This window comes from Rhizopus delemar, genomic scaffold, assembly GCF_000149305.1.
Source record: "Rhizopus delemar RA 99-880 supercont3.2 genomic scaffold, whole genome shotgun sequence".
In the NCBI taxonomy this organism is placed as follows: domain Eukaryota; kingdom Fungi; phylum Mucoromycota; class Mucoromycetes; order Mucorales; family Rhizopodaceae; genus Rhizopus; species Rhizopus delemar.
In genome coordinates, this window is record NW_027137828.1 from 1,531,468 (window position 1) to 1,552,663 (window position 21,196).

Consider the following 21,196-nt stretch of genomic DNA (forward strand, 5'->3'; position numbering starts at 1 on the left):
TGAATAATGATCACTGAATCGATTATGAAAATTTTTAATTCGTTGTTTTATAAATCTTATTGTTCTTTAACTGATCTGGGAGTATTGTCCCGTCTTCATCGAGAGGAAAGGTATACTTGTATGAAATGCCTCCAGTCAGATCAAATTTGACTAGGTACCTGATCCATTATTATTCATTTACAGAAATGATGAATAGTAAAGATCATGGCTTATTTAGTATTCATGTTTACTTTATAGAATGAATCTAATAGTGATAGTTTTATATAAAAAGAAGAAGAATATATTTTATTTAATAAAGATTTATATTATTATCTTTTATCAATTTTAATATACTTCTTTTAGTTGTGATTATTCAATGTCCGTTATGATCAGACTCTGTTCTAAAACATGAGGTAAGTGATTTGGTGGATGGTGAAGTGTTTTTAAGTATTTAAAATATGAAAAAGAAGAATTAACGAGACCGAACAATAGTTCTAAAGTCGAATACTTTTATTAAAGAAAGATTCCAAGGCTATTTATATTAGTTTGAGCGAGACCTGAGATTAAATGACAAGAGATAGTTACGACCGATATGATTTGACATGTATAAGAAAAATTTTATAAACTGATGTAAATAATCAACTGTTGAGATGAAAGTGAAACTTGGCTGTTCAGGGCAGTTGGTAATTATCAGGATCTATTCTTATTCAAACTCATTTGTAAAGATTTAGCTTAGAATGATAAGACTGTTATCTTATTGACATGTCAAAACATGACATTGCCCCCTTCCAGGTTGTAATTATCTTTTCTGGAATTAATGTGGCAAGTAAAAAGATGTTTGTTTAACTGAATGTCAAAATGAGGTTTGAGATGTCAAGATGAGCTCTATTTGTTGTAAGAAATAGGTGCTTGGTAGGGTGAAGTCATATAACGTATAGTGGCTCTTTATGTAAACATATAAAGTATAGTGTTCAAGAATGGAACAAAGCATTTAGGCGATAATAAACCCTAAACAGGAATTTATTGCTAAAGTGATGTTTGTCTGTAAATGTGACTGCGTACAAATGTGCAAATTGAAAAATATTAAGGCATGAGAAAAAATTCCATTTTTTACTATCCTTGTAAATATTTTATAATTGCGTTATTTGCTGGTAACATATATGTATAGTTAATGAAAGTTGGGTGGAAGAAGGTCAATGTGTTAACGTCTGTTTCTTTTAGAGTTAGTTACATTGCGATGCACATTTTTTCTTTTCTTGGTTGTATCTTTTTTAGGAACAAGTTGAACCTCGCGCGCTGGTTCTTGTTCACTTATACGTGACCAATACTTTTGGATCGGTCTGTAATCATGGAAATGACTAGCCGGTTCCCAAGTGTCATCTTCTTCTCCATAACCTTTCCATCGAACTTTATATAAGTAATTACCCGGTGATCCCTTATGGTGTAAAACTGCCTCAACATCGTATGATTCAGATTGATCAGTATTGGATAAGGATACTTCCTGGGAAATAACCTTTATTTGCGATGGAGGTACATCTCTTGGTAAGAGTGCTCCAGTTGCATCAACCAACACGTATGAACCACCTTGAGTTTTTCTTTTGACAGTGTAATTACCAACGTAGAGGGGATCACTTTTTGCAACACGGTTTACATTCTTGAGCGTGACTTGACTACCAGTGGGGATATCGGTTAGAATTCTGTGAGTTTGGTTGAACTTGTCTCGAGACGCAGCTTGTGAAGTTTTTATTTTTTCACGAATAGCAGGTAAGACAGTGTCATTAAACTCGTTAATTCTAGTTTCTAACTGTTTCATTGTTTCAGGCGATTTAGTTTTGTCCAGCACGTTATTATAATCCTTGTTTTCATTGGGACGTCTTGCAAACATCAATGAGAAAGGTCTAGTGCCGTGTAAAGCTGTATGCGTATTGTTGAGGGCTTCTTGGGTACTGTCAACATACAAGTCCCAATCCTCAGTTCTGCCTTGTAATCTTTTGTGCAAAATATTTTTTGCTTTGCCAACCCATCGTTCGACTATACCGTTAGCTCGGGGATGATAAGCTGATATGAGACGATGATCAATACCGGATGATTCAACATACAGTCTTACGATTTCATTGACATACTCAGTACCATTATCACTTTGGATAATTTTTGGTCGACCAAAGAGCGATAAGATACTCCTTAATGCAAGTGCAATAGTGAGAGAAGATTTATCGGGCAAGGCTTTGAGTACACAATATCGTGTGAAGACGTCCACTACCAGAAGGATGTATTGATTACCTTGTACTGAAGTAGGGAAAGGTCCGGCTGTATCGATACAGATGTGATCCCAAGGTGCATCAGCATAGATTGAGGTCAAGGGATTGTATCCGTGTTTTGCGATATTGAATTTTTGGCAATCAGGACAACTACGTATTATTTCAAGCGCATCTTCTTTGAGCTTTGTCCAGTGAATACCCTCACTATGTAAAGCTGTTACGATTGCTTGAGCTCCACGGTGTCCTTCTAAGTGTGTATCCATGAGTAGCTTTCGTCTGTCTTCTGGTGCTGGGGTCATCAAGTCAGCAGGCATCATCATTCTGGATGTAAGAATTGATCCGTTAGAATTGATGATTTGGGAAGTGACAATTGTTTTGATGGTTTTATTATCCCCCTCCAGCGTTTTTCAGGGTTCAAAAAGACGCGACAAAGCATCTGGCAGAATATTTTGAATACCAGGTCGATGGATGATTTTGAAGTTATAATCCAGTATAGTATCCAGCCAATTGATCATCATAGCGTTAGCTACAGGCTGAGTGTGGAGATAAGTCAGGGCCTTGTGATCAGTGTATAAGGTGAATGGGTTACCCCACAAAAATGGATGAAACTTCTTTAGTGCAAATATCACTGCTAATAGCTCACGTTTAGTGGTAGAATAATTCTTTTCAGATGTAGAAAGTGAGCGTGCCATGAAACCGATATATCGAGTCTCATTTTTGATAACTTGGTAAAGAACAGCACCAATTGAATAGTTACTAGCATCAGTAGCAACGTAAAAAGGTTGTTCTAAATCTGGATGATGAAGAAGTGGCGCAGAAGACAATAATGACTTGATCTTTTCAAAAGCACTTTCTTGTTCAGATGTCCAAAGTTTATCAAGTTTACCTTCGAAACGTAATTTGTCCAAAGGCGCAGTGACTTCAGAAATATTTGGCAAGTATTTTCTAAAATAATTTACCAGTCCTAAAAAGCGTTGAATCTCTTTTCCAGATGAAGGTCTAGGCCAAGTCAAAGCGTTTGTAACTTTACGAGGATCGAGTCGAGACCCTTTGGCATCAACACAGAAACCAAGCAAGTAAACAGTAGACTGCGCAAAATGACATTTGTCTGGGTTAAGGATCAAGTTCACTTTAGTTAATCTCTGAATTATGTTTTGCACATGTGTGATGTGTTCCTCATAAGACTTGGAAAATATGATGATATCATCAACAAAAGCCTGTGCATAAGGTAAATCACGTAACACTATATTAATCACTCGCTGATAACGGGAAGCAATATGTTTCAATCCAAATGGACAACCTCTAAATTGGTATTGTTGACCTTCAAAAGTGAATGTGGTCTTAACACGATCAGGTTCGTAGATTTGGAATCGATGAAATGCTTGTCGAAGATCAAGAGTGGTAAAGATAGTTGATCCTTGTAATTGATCGAAAATCTCTTCAATCTTTGGAATAGGATGTCTATCGTTTGACACGAGAATAGAATTTAACAAGCGAGGATCGAGACAGGGTCGATGTCCTGTGAGATTACCAAGCAAGTCTTTCTTAGGTGCCAATGTTAAAGGAGAATTCCAATCCGAATTAGGTGATGCACGTTCAATAACTTCATCCTTTAACCAAGTGTCAATACATTCACGCATGATTGGTAGTAATTTAAAAGGAGTACGATATGGTGCACGGTAAGCGGTTTTTCCTTTAACAGTATCTAAACGTATAACTGACTCGGGTACAGTACAGAATGAATTCTTTGGTATTAAGGCATTTTGATCAACAAATGGTTTAATAGCATTATGGAAATGAACTTGTTGCTCACGTGTACCGTAAGGAGCTTTGTTAGGTTCAGGTGTATCATCCGTAATCTCTTTGTCAATAACTGGTGCAAGATTAGGATGTCTGATGGCTAAGTTGGTAACAAGAATGTTCAACTTGTGCATTAGATCTAATCCTATTACAACTTCAGTATCCAAGGAAAGAGGAAGGACTTCAAAAGAATGGGATGTATGAATAAGATTATTATCATTATCACCGTAAATAACACTTAATGGAAATTTGGTTGTACCGAAACGTTTACTAACATTATCACTTGTAGCAAGTATAACGGAACCAGATACATTTCTATCAATTGCAATATTATATTTATTAACAAAATTGATGTCTATCGTGCTAAAGGAGGAACCACTATCAACCAGGGCCATAGTGTTCACGTTCTCTATTGTGATAGGTACAATTAAAGAATGGTTAGTACTTTTAAATACTTCATTCTGTTTTGTTAATTTCTTACAATCATAGTTGACTGGATAACCCTCGTCATCTACGTCCATCAAGTTGCTATCACCGCTAGACATCTTGGAAGATGCCTGTTGTGGCCTAGCTTGAGGAGTGATGGTGAGGTTGAGCTTGCTACCATTAGAACTTGAAGTAACCAAGCGAGCGGAACGGATGGCCTTACTTGGACCATGGTAGGGCTTATCTCGTGGGCAGATAGCAGCGTGTTCCCTGGACCATGGAACGTTACCAGAGCAACGAAAGCATTTTTTGGCAACAGATACAAAAGACATTGGCGGATTGGTGGTAGTGGGGGAAGGGCTCACCGATGAGGAGCTTTGGCTCAACAAATTCTTGTACTTGTTGCACTTGTCTGTAGGATGATTGGCCAGACCATGGATGGCACAATGGAACTTATTTTTGACGTTACCAGGGGAAGAGGACTTCTTAGTTATACCCTGTAAGTTGCTCAACAAATGTGAGTTCCTAGGGTTGTACTTAGATGCCTCTGTTCCATTTGATGCGAGAGACATAGATAAAGACTTGACAGGGACGGAGTCTTGGCGAGGTGATGGGCTACCCTCAGAACACAAGTTGGATGACAGTACCACCCTGGCCTTGGCAGCGACTTTTGCGACAGAGTCTTGCTGATCTCTTCCTAGGTTCAACAAGGAGCGAGAGACCTCTTGCCGCAAAAATGCTGGTAAAGCTCGTTTGTATATGGAGGCAGTCCTGATGTCATCGTCCCACTTAGCTGCCCTGCGGATTCTTTGGAATCTATCAGTGAAGGCTTCTATGGATTCTGCTGGAACCATTTTAAGGGACAAGAGTTGGTCCATATACTCTAGCTCTTGTGCTACGTCTTGTGCAGCGTATGTTTTGACTATGATACTTCTGACTTCAGACCATACCAAGTTGCGACCCTTAAGGACTTCATTGAACCATGATCGCTGATCCCTGTTCATTTTGATAGGCACTAATCGGGACCAGCTAGAATCTATGGATAGCCCATTTGATTCAACGATGAGAGCGAAAGTATCCAGTAAATCTTCCACTGAATCGTGCACATCTGCTTCTTTTCTCCATACATTACCCTGCCACTGCCAGATGGGAAGGTCAGGTGGGATGACATGAGCGGAACGAGGGTAAGAAGTGTTTAAATGGTTGCCAGGACCAAGGACCGCTTCACCTGTAGGCGTAGAAGGAGAGACGCAAAAAGCCTGTGCTTCATCTAAAAACATGATACAGTTCTTAATGGTCACTGCTCGCTCTTGTAACCCTTTGAGGTGTTCTTGTGGGGCACCAGATATCACAGCGTGAGCAATTTGCTGTCTAAGGTTCTCTAAAGTAACTCTTAAACCCATAACAGCATCAACGGGCTTATCATCACTTGCTACATGACTTGTTGCCATAGGGGATGAGGTTTCTTCAGCATTGGTCATTTCAGTATCTTCAATGGCCTTTGGTATTTCTTCCATATTCGTTTCAAACGTATCAGTTTCACCATGAGTAAAAGGACTAGGAGTTTGATCTTCTTTAACCATATTTGTATTTGCGATTAAGAGTTCAGAATTCGTTAAAAAAAATGAAGTGTTTTAAGTATAAAAATATGAACAAAGAAGAATTAACGAGACCGAACAATAGTTCTAAAGTCCAATACTTTTATTAAAGAAAGATTCCAAGGCTATTTATATTAGTTTGAGCAAGACCTGAGATTAAATGACAAGAGATAGTTACGACCGATATGATTTGACATGTATAAGAAAAATTTTATAAACTGATGTAAATAATCAACTGTTGAGATGAAAGTGAAACTTGACTGTTCAGGGCAGTTGGTAATTATCAGGATCTATTCTTATTCAAACTCATTTGTAAAGATTTAGCTTAGAATGATAAGACTGTTATCTTATTGACATGTCAAAACATGACAGAATTGCAAAATTCAGGTTTTACAGCTGGTTATCCATGGGTACTGCACCAAACTATCTCAAACTTTGACTGTTTGTGCCACAATAGGAAGGAAATTTATTCGTTAATTTTCGGATGTGGGCAATGGTTATTGGTGGAATTTGATACTGCTAAAGGTAGTATTTTAAACATCCGGTATTTTTTACTTGTTTACATATGTTTGAAATAATGAATTTTAATATGAACCAACCGGTTGCCATCACAATTTTTCTCTCTTTTGACGTGATTAGAATGCTATCTGTATTTAAGAGTGCTTACAATTCCTTTATTTTAAATTTTATATTCCCTTGTTTAAATTATTTCTCTTTTTTACCCTCTCGTCAATCGTATGCATAAATGACTGTCAAAGGAGAAAGTAAACGATCTCAAACAGACATTAACCGAATCCACATCAAAATATGATATTGCTAAGGAGGCTGGGTTACATGAATCAACTGTTAGTAGATACTTTATAACTTTGTTTTCAAGTAGGACAGTGAGCTCAGGTGATAGGCCTGCAATAGTCTCCAAAGTGACGAAGCGGTTAATCAAAAGAAAAGTCATGCAAAGGGTTCTAAAGACTTCCAAAGAGGTATACCGGGAGCTGTTTGGATTTGGCTATGATATCTCATACCAGTCAGAAATTAACGTACTGAAATCAATGGAGTTCCATTTTCTGATAGAAAAAAAGAAGCTATTTCAGACAAAAACGCATACGTAGCATCAGTTAGAACGGGTCAAGGAGCATCAGGATTAGGCAATGAGTGACTGACAGTAAACAGTGTACTTTAATGAGACCAAGCTCAGCGTATAGGGCTTTGATGATGCTGATCACTATTGGAAACGGCCAAGTGACCTTTTTCAACATCATGACCTGCATTTTGTAATCCAGCATGAAGCTAGCAAAATGATGTCCTGGTGTTGTATAACCTCTGAAGGACCAGGATATGCTTGCTGAATTTACGATGGAAAGTTGTACTCGGGTGTTTACTAGCATATTTTGAACACTACGCTTCGTGATAGTATGAAGTACTACAATTTCGACTGGTCCAACATTTACTTTTAGCATGACAATGACCCAAAACACAAGGCATAATTTACAATGGCCTAGTTATGTAGTAACCAAGAGAGCTATATTAACGATTGGCCAGCTCAGAGCCCGGACTTAAATTCAATCGAGCACGTATGGCATCCATTGAAGTTGTAGCTCAATTATTACGAACGTAGAGCAAAGAACACAGATGTGCTTTGGGAACGAGTTGATGAAATATGAATTGACTTCGATAAATATCTTTTCGGAAGTCATGTAGATAACATTTCGAAAAGAACTCAAGAGATTATTAATAGAAAAGGAGGTTCAACTAAATATTAATAAATAAATTCATTCCGTTCAAATTTTCGTTTTTCCAAATTTTCAAATTGCGCATCTCATACTTCATTCAATACTTATCCAATAGGGCTTAAACTCTTTCGGATTTTTCAAGACATGTAGAAGATTTACTATGTGGGAGCAGAGGCAGTTTGTGCCATTGTAACAGGATGTGCGCTACAAAAACCAAGAAAAATGGATTCCTTGCAGCAGTTTTTTGACCTACTGTACCTAAAACCCCCCTATACTAAACAATCTGGTTAGACTATAATTCTGTAGTATCCAAGTTTATCCATGAATGTTCACTTTATTAGTTGTGTGGATACAACAATAAACATCTAACATCAAATTTTGTTGCTGAGGGCGACTTTTCCATTTAAGGAGTGAATCAACAAATCCTGGGCGACACATGAACTTCTTCAACGTAGATACGATAGAATTGTATTCAAACAACATCTTAGGAAGATGGGAGTTACTTGCGCCTCCAATGATCAAAGGTTCGTCACATTTTCTGCAAACAGTTGTTGTAGAACAGAGTCTGATCATAACGGACATTGAATAATCACAACTAAAAGAAGTATATTAAAATTGATAAAAGATAATAATTTAAATTTTTATTAAATAAAATATATTCTTCTTCTTTTTATATATAAAACTATCACTATTAGATTCACTCTATAAAGTAAACATGAACACTAAATACAGTGGCCGTCAAAACTGGTCGCATGTTTTCATATTTTGCCTATACGCACTATCTTCTTCTTCATTTCTTAGTTTATAGCGCTGAAATATAGTTCATTCGAAAGAGCAAACTCTGGACAATTATATGGTAACACAGACATCACAGTAGAACCAGTATATTGGTAGTAATTGGCACTTAAAGTCCGACGGTACATGCGACCAGTTTTGACGGCGTTTGTAAGTCAACATTTTTACACACTTTATTTAAAAAATCAATATTTAATCCAACGACCTTTTGCTTTAATAACTGCAGCACGCCTTTTCGGCATACTTTCGATGTATTTCTGGCATTCTTCTTTAGAAATGGCATACCAGCTCTGACCTATACGCTCCCATAGCGCATGCATACTACTTGGTGGTGCCTCATAGCTATGAAATAGCTCTCTCTTTAAATGTGCCCACATATGCTCTATGGGATTTAGGTCTGGTGATTGAGGAGGTCATTCCAATGCTTCAAATGACTGCTGGTCAATCCATTCTTTCACTACCTTCGATGTATGCTTCGGATCATTGTCCTGCTGAAACACCATTTTGGAGGAATCCAAGCCGTAACTTTCCATTGTCTTGAGTAAATCATCTTTTAAGACCTCAAGATAGCCTTCACTATTCATACAATGACCAACATCAACTATCCATCCAACACCTTCCCATGTAAGGCAGCTCCAGACCATGATATTACCGCCTCCATGCTTGACGGTTTGCTGTACATGTTGCGAGTTCAATTCCTCATGGGGTAGTTTCCATGCATAAGCCTTTCCGTCGGATGCAAAACGATTTACTTTAGTCTCATCTGAGAATATGACCCGTTTCCAGTCATCCACAGTCCAATGTTGGTGCGATTTGGCCCACTGAAGGCGTTTCACGATGTTTTGGCTGCGTAGCAAAGGTTTTTGAGACTTGACAAACGCTATAAAGCCAGCTTTTTTAAGAACGCGGCGTACTGTACTATCACTTACAGATATTCCAAATTCTTCTTTTAGAGCTTTTTGGATCTTTACAGCGTTATTTTTTCTTCCTAAGGTGACTAATCTCCGGATGTAGTTCACCATGGGTTGGCTAATTAGAGATGGGCGACCACCTTCATCAACATTTCTACTCATCTTAAGAGATGAGCGGTACTTCTGAACAGTGGTACGACTAACACCAATTTGTTTTGCTATTTCGCTGTTTGACTTCTTGGATCTCAGCAATAAGTAGATGTTGTTTGCTTTGTCATTTGAAAATGCACGCATGTCGGATCTGCAATGGTATAAATGTCTTAATGGCGTGCTGCAATTTAACAAAAGAGCACTTACATGTAAATAATATTACGATGAAAGAAGAAAGAGAAGAAAAAATAAGAAAAAATTACAATTAAGCCACATTTTTGTGACTATATTATGTTACTTACAAACGCCGTCAAAACTGGTCGCATGTACCGTCGGACTTTAAGTGCCAATTACTACCAATATACTGGTTCTACTGTGATGTCTGTGTTGCCATATAATTGTCCAGAGTTTGCTCTTTCGAATGAACTATATTTCAGCGCTATAAACTAAGAAATGAAGAAGAAGATAGTGCGTATAGGCAAAATATGAAAACATGCGACCAGTTTTGACGGCCACTGTAAGTCATGATCTTTACTATTCATCATTTCTGTAAATGAATAATAATGGATCAGGTACCTAGTCAACTTTGATCTGACTGGAGGCATTTCATATACATATATCTTTCCTCTCAATGAAGACGGGACAGTTATCCCAGATCAGTTAAAGAACAATAAGATATATAAAAACAACGAATTAAAAATTTTCATAATCGATTCAGTGATCATTCTTCAATCAAAAGTGTCAATGATTGGATCTACGCTCATAACTACTCATTTACCCGCCAACTGATAGAAGAATATAAATAGTAGACTTTGTAATGTTTTCTTTTTAACAATTAAGATTGTCTTAAATAAAGTTCAGTCTCAAAAAGTATTCTTTTGGTTTATCTTTGTTATTTCTTTTATCAGAACATAACAACAGTAACGGTTGATCTTCCATTCTCGTTTAAACGATAAAGTCGATGACAACCCTTACATACAGAATATTGTGTGACGCCCTCGTAGCATCTTTTCAATAATTCTGAGCTGGACAAGAGAGTGGTGGCCTCAACAGGAAATCGATACTTCATGTTGGTAAAAAGAAGAACCACATTCATACATTCCATTAATAATTCAGTTTGATCATCAGTCAAAAATTTTGTTTTGAACAAAATCACAAAAAAGAACAGGTACAATGAAAGTGGCTCATCAAGGGGTGGAAAGCTTCTATTAGTGTACATAGGTGTTTCTACAATAAACAAGTTTCAGTGTTTTTTTTTTTTTTTTTTTGGCAGAAGAAAATAAGAATTACCATCAGCATTTTCATTGAATTGATCTTCATAATCATCATCAAGGTCAAGATCAACGTTGTCGAAATCAATTGCTTCACCATTGTCATCTATTTCCTCTAAATTCGTACCTAATGAATTGAAATGAGTAACGTATTATGTTGCTGTATTTCAACAGCTAATAAAAATTTATATCTACTGGAATCAACTTCCATGGCTTCAGTAATTTGACTTTCAGATTGGCCAAACATCGTCAACATGTCATCATTTACTATTTAAGAAGTCTTAGGATACATTTATTACAACTAAAAGTAACATTCATACCGTGTTGGCCGTGTAAATGGTGAACAGGGTACGTTGAGTAAATTGTGGAGTACTGTCGAGTTACTTCATGGCGTTCAAAAGTTGATTTTTTTACAATATCATAGCCATTAGCCTTGATGGCACAAACTTCAGGGCAAACACAAATGTAAAGATTTTTGTTAGGCATTATAATAGAAAACGAGCAAGCTTTTGAAATAAGAAAAAAAAAATACAGCAAGAAAAATTTCAAAGCACAAAAAAGTAACCCTGACTTTAAAATATATTAATATGAAATTTTGCCTAAGAAAATAACTTAACAAAAAAAAAAGAAAAAAAGAAAACTGAATTTAAAGTCCTAAGTGGGAGGATTTTTTAACTTCAGTCATTTTTACCTCCTTAACATGCTTACCCTTGACGTAAAAAATAAACTTTTGTTTTTTATATATAATAATTTCTTTCAAAGTCATAAATCAAATCTATATATAACTGTGATATTCAAGGCCCATTTACGATACAAAATTTATATTTTTGAGTGCTTTATCAACTTTTAAAAAAAGCGGTCTTAAAATTAGTAATATTAAGCTCTTAATATTCGAGTAATATTCGCTATTATTTGCAGTGCGAACCGAGTTGAGTTTATCAACCAGATTTACCAGTCTCCTATCATAACATGAGAATGTACTAAGGGAGAAGGTACTCTTTTTGAGGGAGATGATTACCACAGCAAAGACAAGAAATACCAACTAGAATAACTACTGTAAGTTCTATTAATTCACTTCAACCGCAACGAGAACCAAGGCCGACTGAAAAAACCTACTTCGTTCAATTGGTACCAGAATATAGAATCCAGGGAGAGTTTGTTAAGGTAAGTGTTCGCTTGTAATTACAAAAATAATCTCTGAGAGGAGAAGTATTTCTGTAAGGAGGTGTAAAGAATAAAAGTAAAAATAAAATAAGACTCGAATAAAATTGAATCAAAAATGAATCCAAGTAAAACGATGATGTTTATTTGCTTTACAATTGACAGTTATTTATACCTTTACAGATATCGATAAATACATTAAACGACTATAAAAATATGAGAATATTAAATAAAAACAGGCCATTCAAGGGATAAACTTTCGATTATTGTTAGAGATGGTGGTGATAACAAATTAACGTATGAGGAGTTGCTTGATCAGGGATAGAGGTAGAGGAGCAGTAGGTTCAGAGACAAAATATACAAATTAAGAAAAATTATTCTAGCCAACTGGATCACTTTGTGACGTAGCCATCGAAACCCATTTCGGAACCGCTACGGACACCCCACTTCTTGTAAAATAATTTTCTCTTTTCTTTCTCTTTTTTTTTGTCTTTCCTTTTCCCTCTTTATCGTTTCCTTTCCCGTCACCTCCTTCACCATCATACAATATGCTTCCTTCACTAAAGAGTACATCATCCAGTCGTATGGTCAGCGATTAACCTTGATTATTTCTTGCTGCGAACTCAAGTCGAGTTTACTCCACTAACGGCCAGTATCTTATCAAACTGATAATGTACTAAGGGAGAAGATATACTTTTTTGAAGGACTTGTATAAGACGGTAAAGATATATCCACTGAAGTTGCCTATTTGATTTTCTATTAATTCACTTCAATTCGAACGAGAACCTAGGCCGACTGAAAAAACCTACTTCGAGCAATTGGTACCAGAATAATAAGAGAAACACCAAATAGATGAAGGCAAGTGTACGTATAAGAGCGAGTGAATAAACAAAGATTGAAGGGAACCTTGATTATTCAAAAGAAAGAAAAAAAAAATAAAGTAAAAAAATAGGTCCCTTTCCTTTTTTTTTTTATTCAATAACAATTTACAAGACTTTATGATTTATCCAAGAATAAAAAGGAACAAGAGAGGACGAGACTCGATAAAGAGATTGTTTTATTTAATAAGAAAATTGTACTCTATTTATACTTTTCATACACGGATAATATTTCATGTCATGGATTAATAATTAATGAGTATGATATAGCTGATGACAAATAGATAAGGGTTACGTGTTCTTCTATTGTTATATTTGTCATAGAATACTCGTATATGATTGACTGCGGCTGACTGTGATTTAGTTCCTGGATTTAATGTAGTTTAACCGTGCAATTACGCAGCATCTTATCCTTAATGAAGATTATCCGAATTACCTGTAGCTTGTCTATTGGATACATTTACATGTAGCTTATTAATACTGTTTTCATATCGAGTTATGAATGATGGATACATCACTTTATATACTTTTGCAAATGTATAAAGTATTATCAGAGAATCAGTAGCATTAACAAAAAACAAACAGATCAGGACATGGACGAGGGTAACTGATGATAAGGAAAGAAAATAAAACATCAGACAAAAGAAAACGTCAAACGGAAGAGAGAAAGCAAAACATATGATCTGAGCGAATGTCATCGGAAGAAGCACCCAATATATACAGTGGGTCAAAAAACTGCACCAACGCAACTCAGTTTTTCGGAAATACCAGTATAGCTCTGTCAGTTTAACAGTAAACATTACGAAACTTGGAACAAAAAGAGTTAATACTGTTACTATTTATTGATAAAAGTTTCAAAGTCAGTTGCGGAGTATTGATCTAAGGAGCGCTCAGCAAAAAGAGGAGGTCGGTTGGTGCAGTTTTTTGACTTTTAAAATGAAAAGGTATTTGGTATCATATGTTCAGACTGAGACTATTCCGGCGGATTTAATCTAATTTTTTTTATTACTAGTCACACTGGGGACCTTAAAATAAATTTTTTTGCAATTGTTTTCTTTTTTTTCTTTCCTACTTTACCCAAACCCATCATACATCGTCAGTATCCATCCATCATTAGAAATGCCCAAAAAGCTTCCATCCGATATTCAAAACAGTATCAAAGCATTATTAGAGAACGGTGTTGATCCTGCAGTCATTGGGAAACGAGTTGGAGTGCATAGAAATACCGTCAATAGGTATGCAAATAAGTGGATACACGATAGAATACGTAAAAGAGGAGGCAGACCGAGCATTGTGGCAGAGTCAACACGTCGATACATCAAGAGACAAGTGCTCACAGGTTGTTTAAAGACTGCCAAGGATGTGCAAATGAAGTTGGAGGAGCTGGGACACCCTATGTCGTATCAATCGGCAATTAATGTCTTACATTCAGTTGAAATTTATGCTGAGATCAAAAAGAAGAAGCCATTATTGACTGAAAAGCACAAGAAGGCTCGATTAACATGGGCTAAAAAGCATCAATATTGGACAGTACATGATTGGCGACGTGTTATCTTTTCTGATGAGACGAAAATCAACATTTGGGGCTCTGATGGTTGCAAGTATTACTGGAAAAGAAAATGTGATCGTTTACAGCCTCACCATATCGACGTTACTGTGAAGCATGGAGGCGGTGGTCTCATGTTATGGGGTTGTATAACCAGCGAAGGACCTGGATACGCATGTCAGATCTATAATGGCACCATGAATTCAGAGGTATACCAAGAAATCCTTGGTACAAGTCTAAAAGACACTATGGAATACTATGGTCTGAACTGGGAAACGTCGGTATTTCAGCACGATAATGATCCCAAACATCGATCAAAGTCCACAACACAATGGATGAAGGATAGTGGCATGATTTACATTGACGATTGGCCATCACAAAGTCCAGATCTTAATCCTATTGAACATATATGGCATCATTTGAAGTTAAAGCTAAGCATGTATGATAATAGGGCGACTAGCATCCATGACCTGTGGCAAAGAGTCGAAAATGAATGGAATTCGTTTACTAAGGAACAATGCATCAAGTATATAGACAGTATGCCCGACAGAATACAAGCTGTCTTAGCAGAAAAGGGTGGATCCACTAAATATTAGAAAAGTCAAAAAACTGCACCAACCGACCTCCTCTTTTTGCTGAGCGCTCCTTAGATCAATACTCCGCAACTGACTTTGAAACTTTTATCAATAAATAGTAACAGTATTAACTCTTTTTGTTCCAAGTTTCGTAATGTTTACTGTTAAACTGACAGAGCTATACTGGTATTTCCGAAAAACTGAGTTGCGTTGGTGCAGTTTTTTGACCCACTGTATATCGAACCACCCAGCTAAACCTAGAACCTCACCGACAAAAAAAAGGAAAGTGCACCCCAACTGTATATGGCCATCAATTCACTTGAGCTCCGCCAGCAAGTTGCAGGTCACCTGATCAACCCAGGGGTCCTCCTTCAGTTGGTGTCGACTATACCCGTTCTCCACTATAGACCATTCAGCCAATCATATTTCCCGTAGCGCTTCGCATAAACATATCTCCGAACCGAGTTGAGTTTATCAGCCAGATTTACCAGTCACCTATCAAAACTGAGACAATTGGTACTTACAGTAGGTCAAAAAACTGCTGCAAGGAATCCATTTTTCTTGGTTTTTGTAGCGCACATCCTGTTACAATGGCACAAACTGCCTCTGTTCCCACATAGTAAATCTTCTACATGTCTTGAAAAATCCGAAAGAGTTTAAGCCCTATTGGATAAGTATTGAAGGAAGTATGAGATGCGCAATTTGAAAATTTGGAAAAACGAAAATTTGAACGGAATGAATTTATTTATTAATATTTAGTTGAACCTCCTTTTCTATTAATAATCTCTTGAGTTCTTCTCAAAATGTTATCTACATGCCTTTGGCAAAGTTATTTATCGAAGTCAATTCATATTTCATCAACTCGTTCCCAAAGCACATCTGTGTTCTTTGCTCTACGTTCGTAATAATTGAGCTACAACTTCAATGGATGCCATACGTGCTCGATTGAATTTAAGTCCGGGCTCTGAGCTGGCCAATCGTTAATATAGCTCTCTTGGTTACTACATAACTAGGCCATTGTAAATTATGCCTTGTGCTTTGGGTCATTGTCATGCTAAAATTAAATGTTGGACCAGTCGAAATTGTAGTACTTCATACTATCACGAAGCGTAGTGTTCAAAATATGCTGGTAAACACCCGAGTTCAAGTTTCCATCGTAAATTTAGCAAGCATATCCTGGTCCTTCAGAGGTTATACAACACCAGGACATCAATTTGCTAGCTTCATGCTGGATTACAAAATCCAGGTCATGATGTTGAAAAAGGTCACTTGGCCTTTTCCGATAGTGATTATCACCATCAAACCCCCAATACGTTGATCTTGGTTTCATTAAAGTAAACGATTTGTTGTCAGTCAACCATTGCCCAATCCTGATGCTCCTTGTTCCATTTCAACTGATGCTACGTATGCACTTTTGTCTGAAATGGCTCCTTTTTTTCTATCAGAAAATGGAACTCCATTGATTTCAGTACGTTAATTTCTGACTGGTATGAGATATCGTAGCCAAATCCAACAGGCTCCCGGTATACCTCTTTGGAAGTCTTTAAAACCCGTTCAATGACTTTTCTTTTGATTAACCGCTTCGTCACTTTGGAGACTACTGCAGGTCTATCACCTGTGCTCACTGTCCTACTTGAAAACAACGTTATAAAGTATCTACTAACAGTTGATTCATGTAATCCAGCCTCCTTAGCAATATCATATTTTGATGTGGATTCGGTTAATGTCTGTTTGAGATCGTTTACTTTCTCCTTTGACAGTCATTTATGCATACGATTGACGAGAGGGTAAAAAAGAGAAATAATTTAAACAAGGGAATATAAAATTTAAAATAAAGGAATTGTAAGCACTCTTAAATACAGATAGCATTCTAATCACGTCAAAAGAGAGAAAAATTGTGATGGCAACCGGTTGGTTCATATTAAAATTCATTATTTCAAACATATGTAAACAAGTAAAAAATACCGGATGTTTAAAATACTACCTTTAGCAGTATCAAATTCCACCAATAAACATTGCCCATATCCGATAATCGACGAATAAACGCACTTTCTATTGAGGTACAAACAGTCAAAGTTTGAGATAGTTTGGTGCAGTATCCATGGACAAGCAGCTGTAAAACATGAATTTTGCAATTCCTTGCAGCAGTTTTTTGACCTACTGTAGGTGTTATAATATTACTGGTTACGATATGTATTGTTGTTGCTCTACTGCTGCACGTAGTGATTGATTTGAATATAGCAATAATTCCACCAATTCCTTCTGAGTATATTATTGTAGTATATTCGTCAAAAATAATCTCTTCCTTCAGATTAAGTCAACAAACTTCTTCACGAGTAGTAATAGAATAAAAGTAGTAATTAGGGATTGTTCAGTTAAAATATACAATAAAGATTATATATAAATTTAATGAACGTGAACACAAAGGATCGAGACAATAAGTATTTGCTTGTTACAATAATCCAAAAATGGAATTAAGGTTTAGGTTTATATAAAATAAAGTTAAGGATAAAAACGCTTTTTTTTCATCAATCTTCCATTCAGCACAACTTATAAGCACATCTCTGCAATCAGCAACGTGATGACGTCGGCACTACAAATAACTGGAGAAAGTAAGCGTTCAGTTTTAGAATAATTGAAGGCAAACACGCCAAAGATCATGCAAACACACGATATTTTATGGATGTTTTAAACGTTTTTCGCGGCAGTGCAGTTAACGTTCAGTATTCATTAAAAGAGCAAGTGGAAGTCATTTAGCATTCTTTTACCAGAGCAGTCGACACGTTTTACTCAATACTTGCCAACGTTTGGGCAACGAATCATAAGTTTTAAAGCATTTCTTTATTTGCCCTTTTGTTCTTTTATCGACCGCTCATATTGCCTTATATACTTCTTTATCGACCGCTCATATTTCCTTATATACTTCTTTATCGACCGCTCATATTGCCTTATATGCTTCTTTATTAACCACTCATATGGCTTTATATGCTTCTTTATTAACCACTCATATGGCTTTATATACTTCTTTAACAACCACTCATATTGCTTATATACTTCTTTATTAACCATTCACATTGCAATAAATATTGCTTCATATATACCAAAAAATAGGAATTTGGTTTATAAAAATAGCTTTTTTTTTTATTTAAATAAAATAATAATAACAATATACAGTATTTCTTTGCTCGTAACGTTTTAAAAGTTTGCTTGACTTACCTAATGTCATCACGATAGCATCATCTAATCTAAAAATACATCGATTAATTTCGTGGGACTCAAAAAGTTCTCACAAGAAAAAAAAAAAGAAAAAAAAAAAAGAAAAAAAAAAGCCAAGCTCAAGGATGCAAAGACACAAGGATTCAAGGTTTTAAGGACTTGGGCACTCAAAGCAAAAGAAGAAAAGACATCAGTACTTAAGAACCAAAGCAAGGACGAGAAAGAAACAGTAAAAGGCCAAAGCAAAGTAGCACGTATCTATAATAATTATTAACTATCGAGTATACGTAGTAGAAGTAATAGTACCTTTCTTTAGATAGGCCAGAAGAAGACTAGCTAAGCATATACCAACAAGTAAAGAAAAGGGAAGCAGCACGCATCTATAATAATAATTAGCTATTGTATACATGTAGTAAAAGTAATAGTACCTTAATTTAGGTGAACCAGGTAAAAAAAGACACTAGCCAAGCTTATACCAACAAGTAAAAGAAGAAGCAATGATAATCCTGGGAAAGAGATTTTATAAAGACCATTTAAAACATCAAGAAAGCAACCATTACGATTTTACTAAAGTACAAGTATCATTAGAACAGAAATAGAATATATATAATATTAAGAACTTACCTTTTAGAAAGAATGTTTTTTTTTTAAAAAAAAAAAGGAAAAAAAAAAGGAAAAAAAAAGTACTTTTTTTTATAGCATCATTTTACCAGTGTTACAATTACCTACTATCGATTAAAAACAAGTTTTCTTTAATATGGTTTAACTATTGAAACACTCAGAGAGGTTATTCATAAACAGTTTAAATTCTTTTTTTTATTATTATTCAAATGTAATATCTTTAACTATAAAGGCTTTTTCTTTTTCTTTTTTTTTTTTCTTTGCTTTTTTTGTAAAACAAATAAAAGCATCACCTTACTTTGTATTCATTTTTAGTTCATTTTGTACTCTTGTCTTTTTCTTTTTCCCTATATTATCTGTTTTAAAAAAATGTCTCGTCGTGTCGCTACCCCTATCAACGTTCCCAGTAATGCCCCTAAAAGGGCAAGAATATCTTCAAGCATTACTGGATCATCATCCACTGTTGCGCCGTCCCCTTCTCCTGCTCCCACTGCTGTTGCGTCTTTTGACAGCTTTGAGCCTTCTCGCCTTCAAGGCCCAGTTGGCTCTCCTGCTGTCAGCTTGGCAAGTGGCCCAACCCTTGAGGCCATTTTTGCTCAGATGCAGCAGCAAGAGCAAATTCAACGCCGACAGGAGGAGAATCAACGTCGGCAAGAGCTGAAGATTGAGCAGCTAACTCAATTGTTGCAACAACAGCAACAAGAGCAGCAGCAGCCTCCCCAACAGCAGCCTCCACAGCAGCAACCTTCTGAGGTCAAAGAGAATAAGGCCTTGACAAGTGTAATTTAAATTTAAAAAACAAATTAGCATGTGCAAAATAATAACAAAAATTTTTTTTGTACCTTTTTGAACCATAGGCTTTTATATTGAAGTACTATAGAGAGCATTTGGTTCCTCGTGGTGTCACCTTTGACCTGAAGGAGGTCTTGCGCTACAAGCAAAACGCAAAGGTCAGGGATTTGCTTGTAGCAGCTGCCAAGAAGGAGCCATTTTCTGCTGGCATTACTGTTTCTGACATGCGCAGCATGGTCAGAAACAAATTCAACTACATGGTGAGAGAAAGTAAGGGGCTAACGGCTACGTCAGAAGATTCAACGCGTCGTAGTCGTGTGCATGCAGTAAGTAATTAGTATTTAAAGATTGAAATATATAGTGTTTCAAGTACTTACATTACTTTTTTACATTAGAAGCTCGCCATGAGGCGAAATGCTTACAATGCGGCCCCTGAGGAATTTGAAGCTCGTTTTCCTTTTGGAAAACAAATTCTGATGACCGATTGGACGTCAGAGGAAGAAGATGGTCCTGAGGATGAACATGGTCCTGTGTTTGTAGTAAAAAGACCACTATTTCGAAGCAAAGCAGTAAGTAATATTTTTGTAATAGTGTTTATTTTCTAATATACCTTTACTTAATCTACAGGTGGACGAATTCCATGCTGTTCTTCAAAAAGCATGGAGGAATTCCTTGTCGAAAAAAGGCACCATCAATAGAACAAGAAGGGTGGTGGAATACTTCGACAAGGAGTTCCCTACAAACCTTGACCATGAGGATTATCCCTCTTGGGCCTTTTCTTCCCCTGGCCTTGGCTTTTCGGCTGAGGTCTCTGGCTCTTCCTCTTCTGCTGCTGCTAATCCCATGCAGTAAGCGTTTACTTTCTCTTTTCCTTTTTTTTTTTTTTTTTTTTTTTTGCTGCCTCTTTTGTTGTCTCTGCAAATTGAATAAAATCTTTTTTTTTAAAAAAAAAAACAAATAACAATAATAGTCTAATAAATGATTCTTTAGTAAAATATATAATAAAATAAATAATAATAATAGTAATAAAAGAAGGTTTGAATAATTTAGCATAGTTGTTACATATAAATTCGTCTTGGCAGAGCGAGAGTAAGAAGGTGCTTATCGATATATGGGCATACAGCAACAGGATTGAAGATTCTATAAATTGGAAGTATGCTGTTGCTTGAAACTGGATCAAATTGGTTCTTCCACACTTGGATGCCAGTACCATCGAAGGTGGGAAAATGTTGAGTCGCATGGCTGTACCAATTGACGAATGCAAAATAATGAGTTGAGTTGTTAAATGAATGACTGAAAAAGTATGATATTTGACCAATACGTAATTGATTGTTCATAAAGGCTTGAATGCATGATGATGATGAATGATTGTCTGACTGTTGGTAGTGTTGTCCAAGCAAGTTAATTTTTTTGAATGATTTTATAGTTGTACTGATTGTATTCATAATAGGTATTTCATAGGTATCCATATAAAAAGTTTGTAAGGCTT

At 36.2% G+C, this 21,196-nt stretch overlaps 8 protein-coding genes across 8 annotated transcripts; 4 read left to right on the forward strand and 4 right to left on the reverse strand.

Moving 5' to 3' along the window:
- Positions 1–1,180: 1,180 nt before the first annotated feature.
- On the reverse strand, positions 1,181–1,864 carry RO3G_02820 (uncharacterized protein; the record flags this gene model as incomplete). Its single annotated transcript, XM_067657411.1, has 1 exon — positions 1,181–1,864. The coding sequence occupies one exon, from the start codon at positions 1,862–1,864 to the stop codon at positions 1,181–1,183; it is 684 nt and encodes a 227-aa protein (XP_067513512.1).
- A 780-nt stretch (positions 1,865–2,644) lies between these two features.
- On the reverse strand, positions 2,645–6,046 carry RO3G_02821 (uncharacterized protein; the record flags this gene model as incomplete). The annotated part of the gene is made up of 1 exon (XM_067657412.1): positions 2,645–6,046. The coding sequence occupies one exon, from the start codon at positions 6,044–6,046 to the stop codon at positions 2,645–2,647; it is 3,402 nt and encodes a 1,133-aa protein (XP_067513513.1).
- Positions 6,047–8,999: 2,953 nt separating this feature from the next.
- On the reverse strand, positions 9,000–9,791 carry RO3G_02822 (uncharacterized protein; the record flags this gene model as incomplete). Its single annotated transcript, XM_067657413.1, has 1 exon — positions 9,000–9,791. One exon carries the CDS (start codon positions 9,789–9,791, stop codon positions 9,000–9,002), a length of 792 nt encoding a protein of 263 aa, XP_067513514.1.
- Positions 9,792–10,551: 760 nt separating this feature from the next.
- On the reverse strand, positions 10,552–11,404 carry RO3G_02823 (uncharacterized protein; the record flags this gene model as incomplete). Its single annotated transcript, XM_067657414.1, has 4 exons — positions 10,552–10,874; positions 10,938–11,045; positions 11,114–11,185; positions 11,239–11,404. The coding sequence occupies 4 exons, from the start codon at positions 11,402–11,404 to the stop codon at positions 10,552–10,554; spliced, it is 669 nt and encodes a 222-aa protein (XP_067513515.1).
- Positions 11,405–14,076: 2,672 nt separating this feature from the next.
- Positions 14,077–15,246, forward strand: RO3G_02824 (uncharacterized protein; the record flags this gene model as incomplete). The annotated part of the gene is made up of 2 exons (XM_067657415.1): positions 14,077–15,029; positions 15,198–15,246. 2 exons carry the CDS (start codon positions 14,077–14,079, stop codon positions 15,244–15,246), a joined length of 1,002 nt encoding a protein of 333 aa, XP_067513516.1.
- An 883-nt stretch (positions 15,247–16,129) lies between these two features.
- RO3G_02825 (uncharacterized protein) lies at positions 16,130–16,416 on the forward strand (the record flags this gene model as incomplete). The annotated part of the gene is made up of 2 exons (XM_067657416.1): positions 16,130–16,207; positions 16,300–16,416. The coding sequence occupies 2 exons, from the start codon at positions 16,130–16,132 to the stop codon at positions 16,414–16,416; spliced, it is 195 nt and encodes a 64-aa protein (XP_067513517.1).
- An 85-nt stretch (positions 16,417–16,501) lies between these two features.
- RO3G_02826 (uncharacterized protein) lies at positions 16,502–17,244 on the forward strand (the record flags this gene model as incomplete). The annotated part of the gene is made up of 5 exons (XM_067657417.1): positions 16,502–16,546; positions 16,582–16,730; positions 16,839–16,865; positions 16,945–17,032; positions 17,149–17,244. 5 exons carry the CDS (start codon positions 16,502–16,504, stop codon positions 17,242–17,244), a joined length of 405 nt encoding a protein of 134 aa, XP_067513518.1.
- A 2,040-nt stretch (positions 17,245–19,284) lies between these two features.
- Positions 19,285–20,752, forward strand: RO3G_02827 (uncharacterized protein; the record flags this gene model as incomplete). Its single annotated transcript, XM_067657418.1, has 5 exons — positions 19,285–19,695; positions 19,773–20,033; positions 20,103–20,276; positions 20,335–20,555; positions 20,731–20,752. The coding sequence occupies 5 exons, from the start codon at positions 19,285–19,287 to the stop codon at positions 20,750–20,752; spliced, it is 1,089 nt and encodes a 362-aa protein (XP_067513519.1).
- Positions 20,753–21,196: the final 444 nt, after the last annotated feature.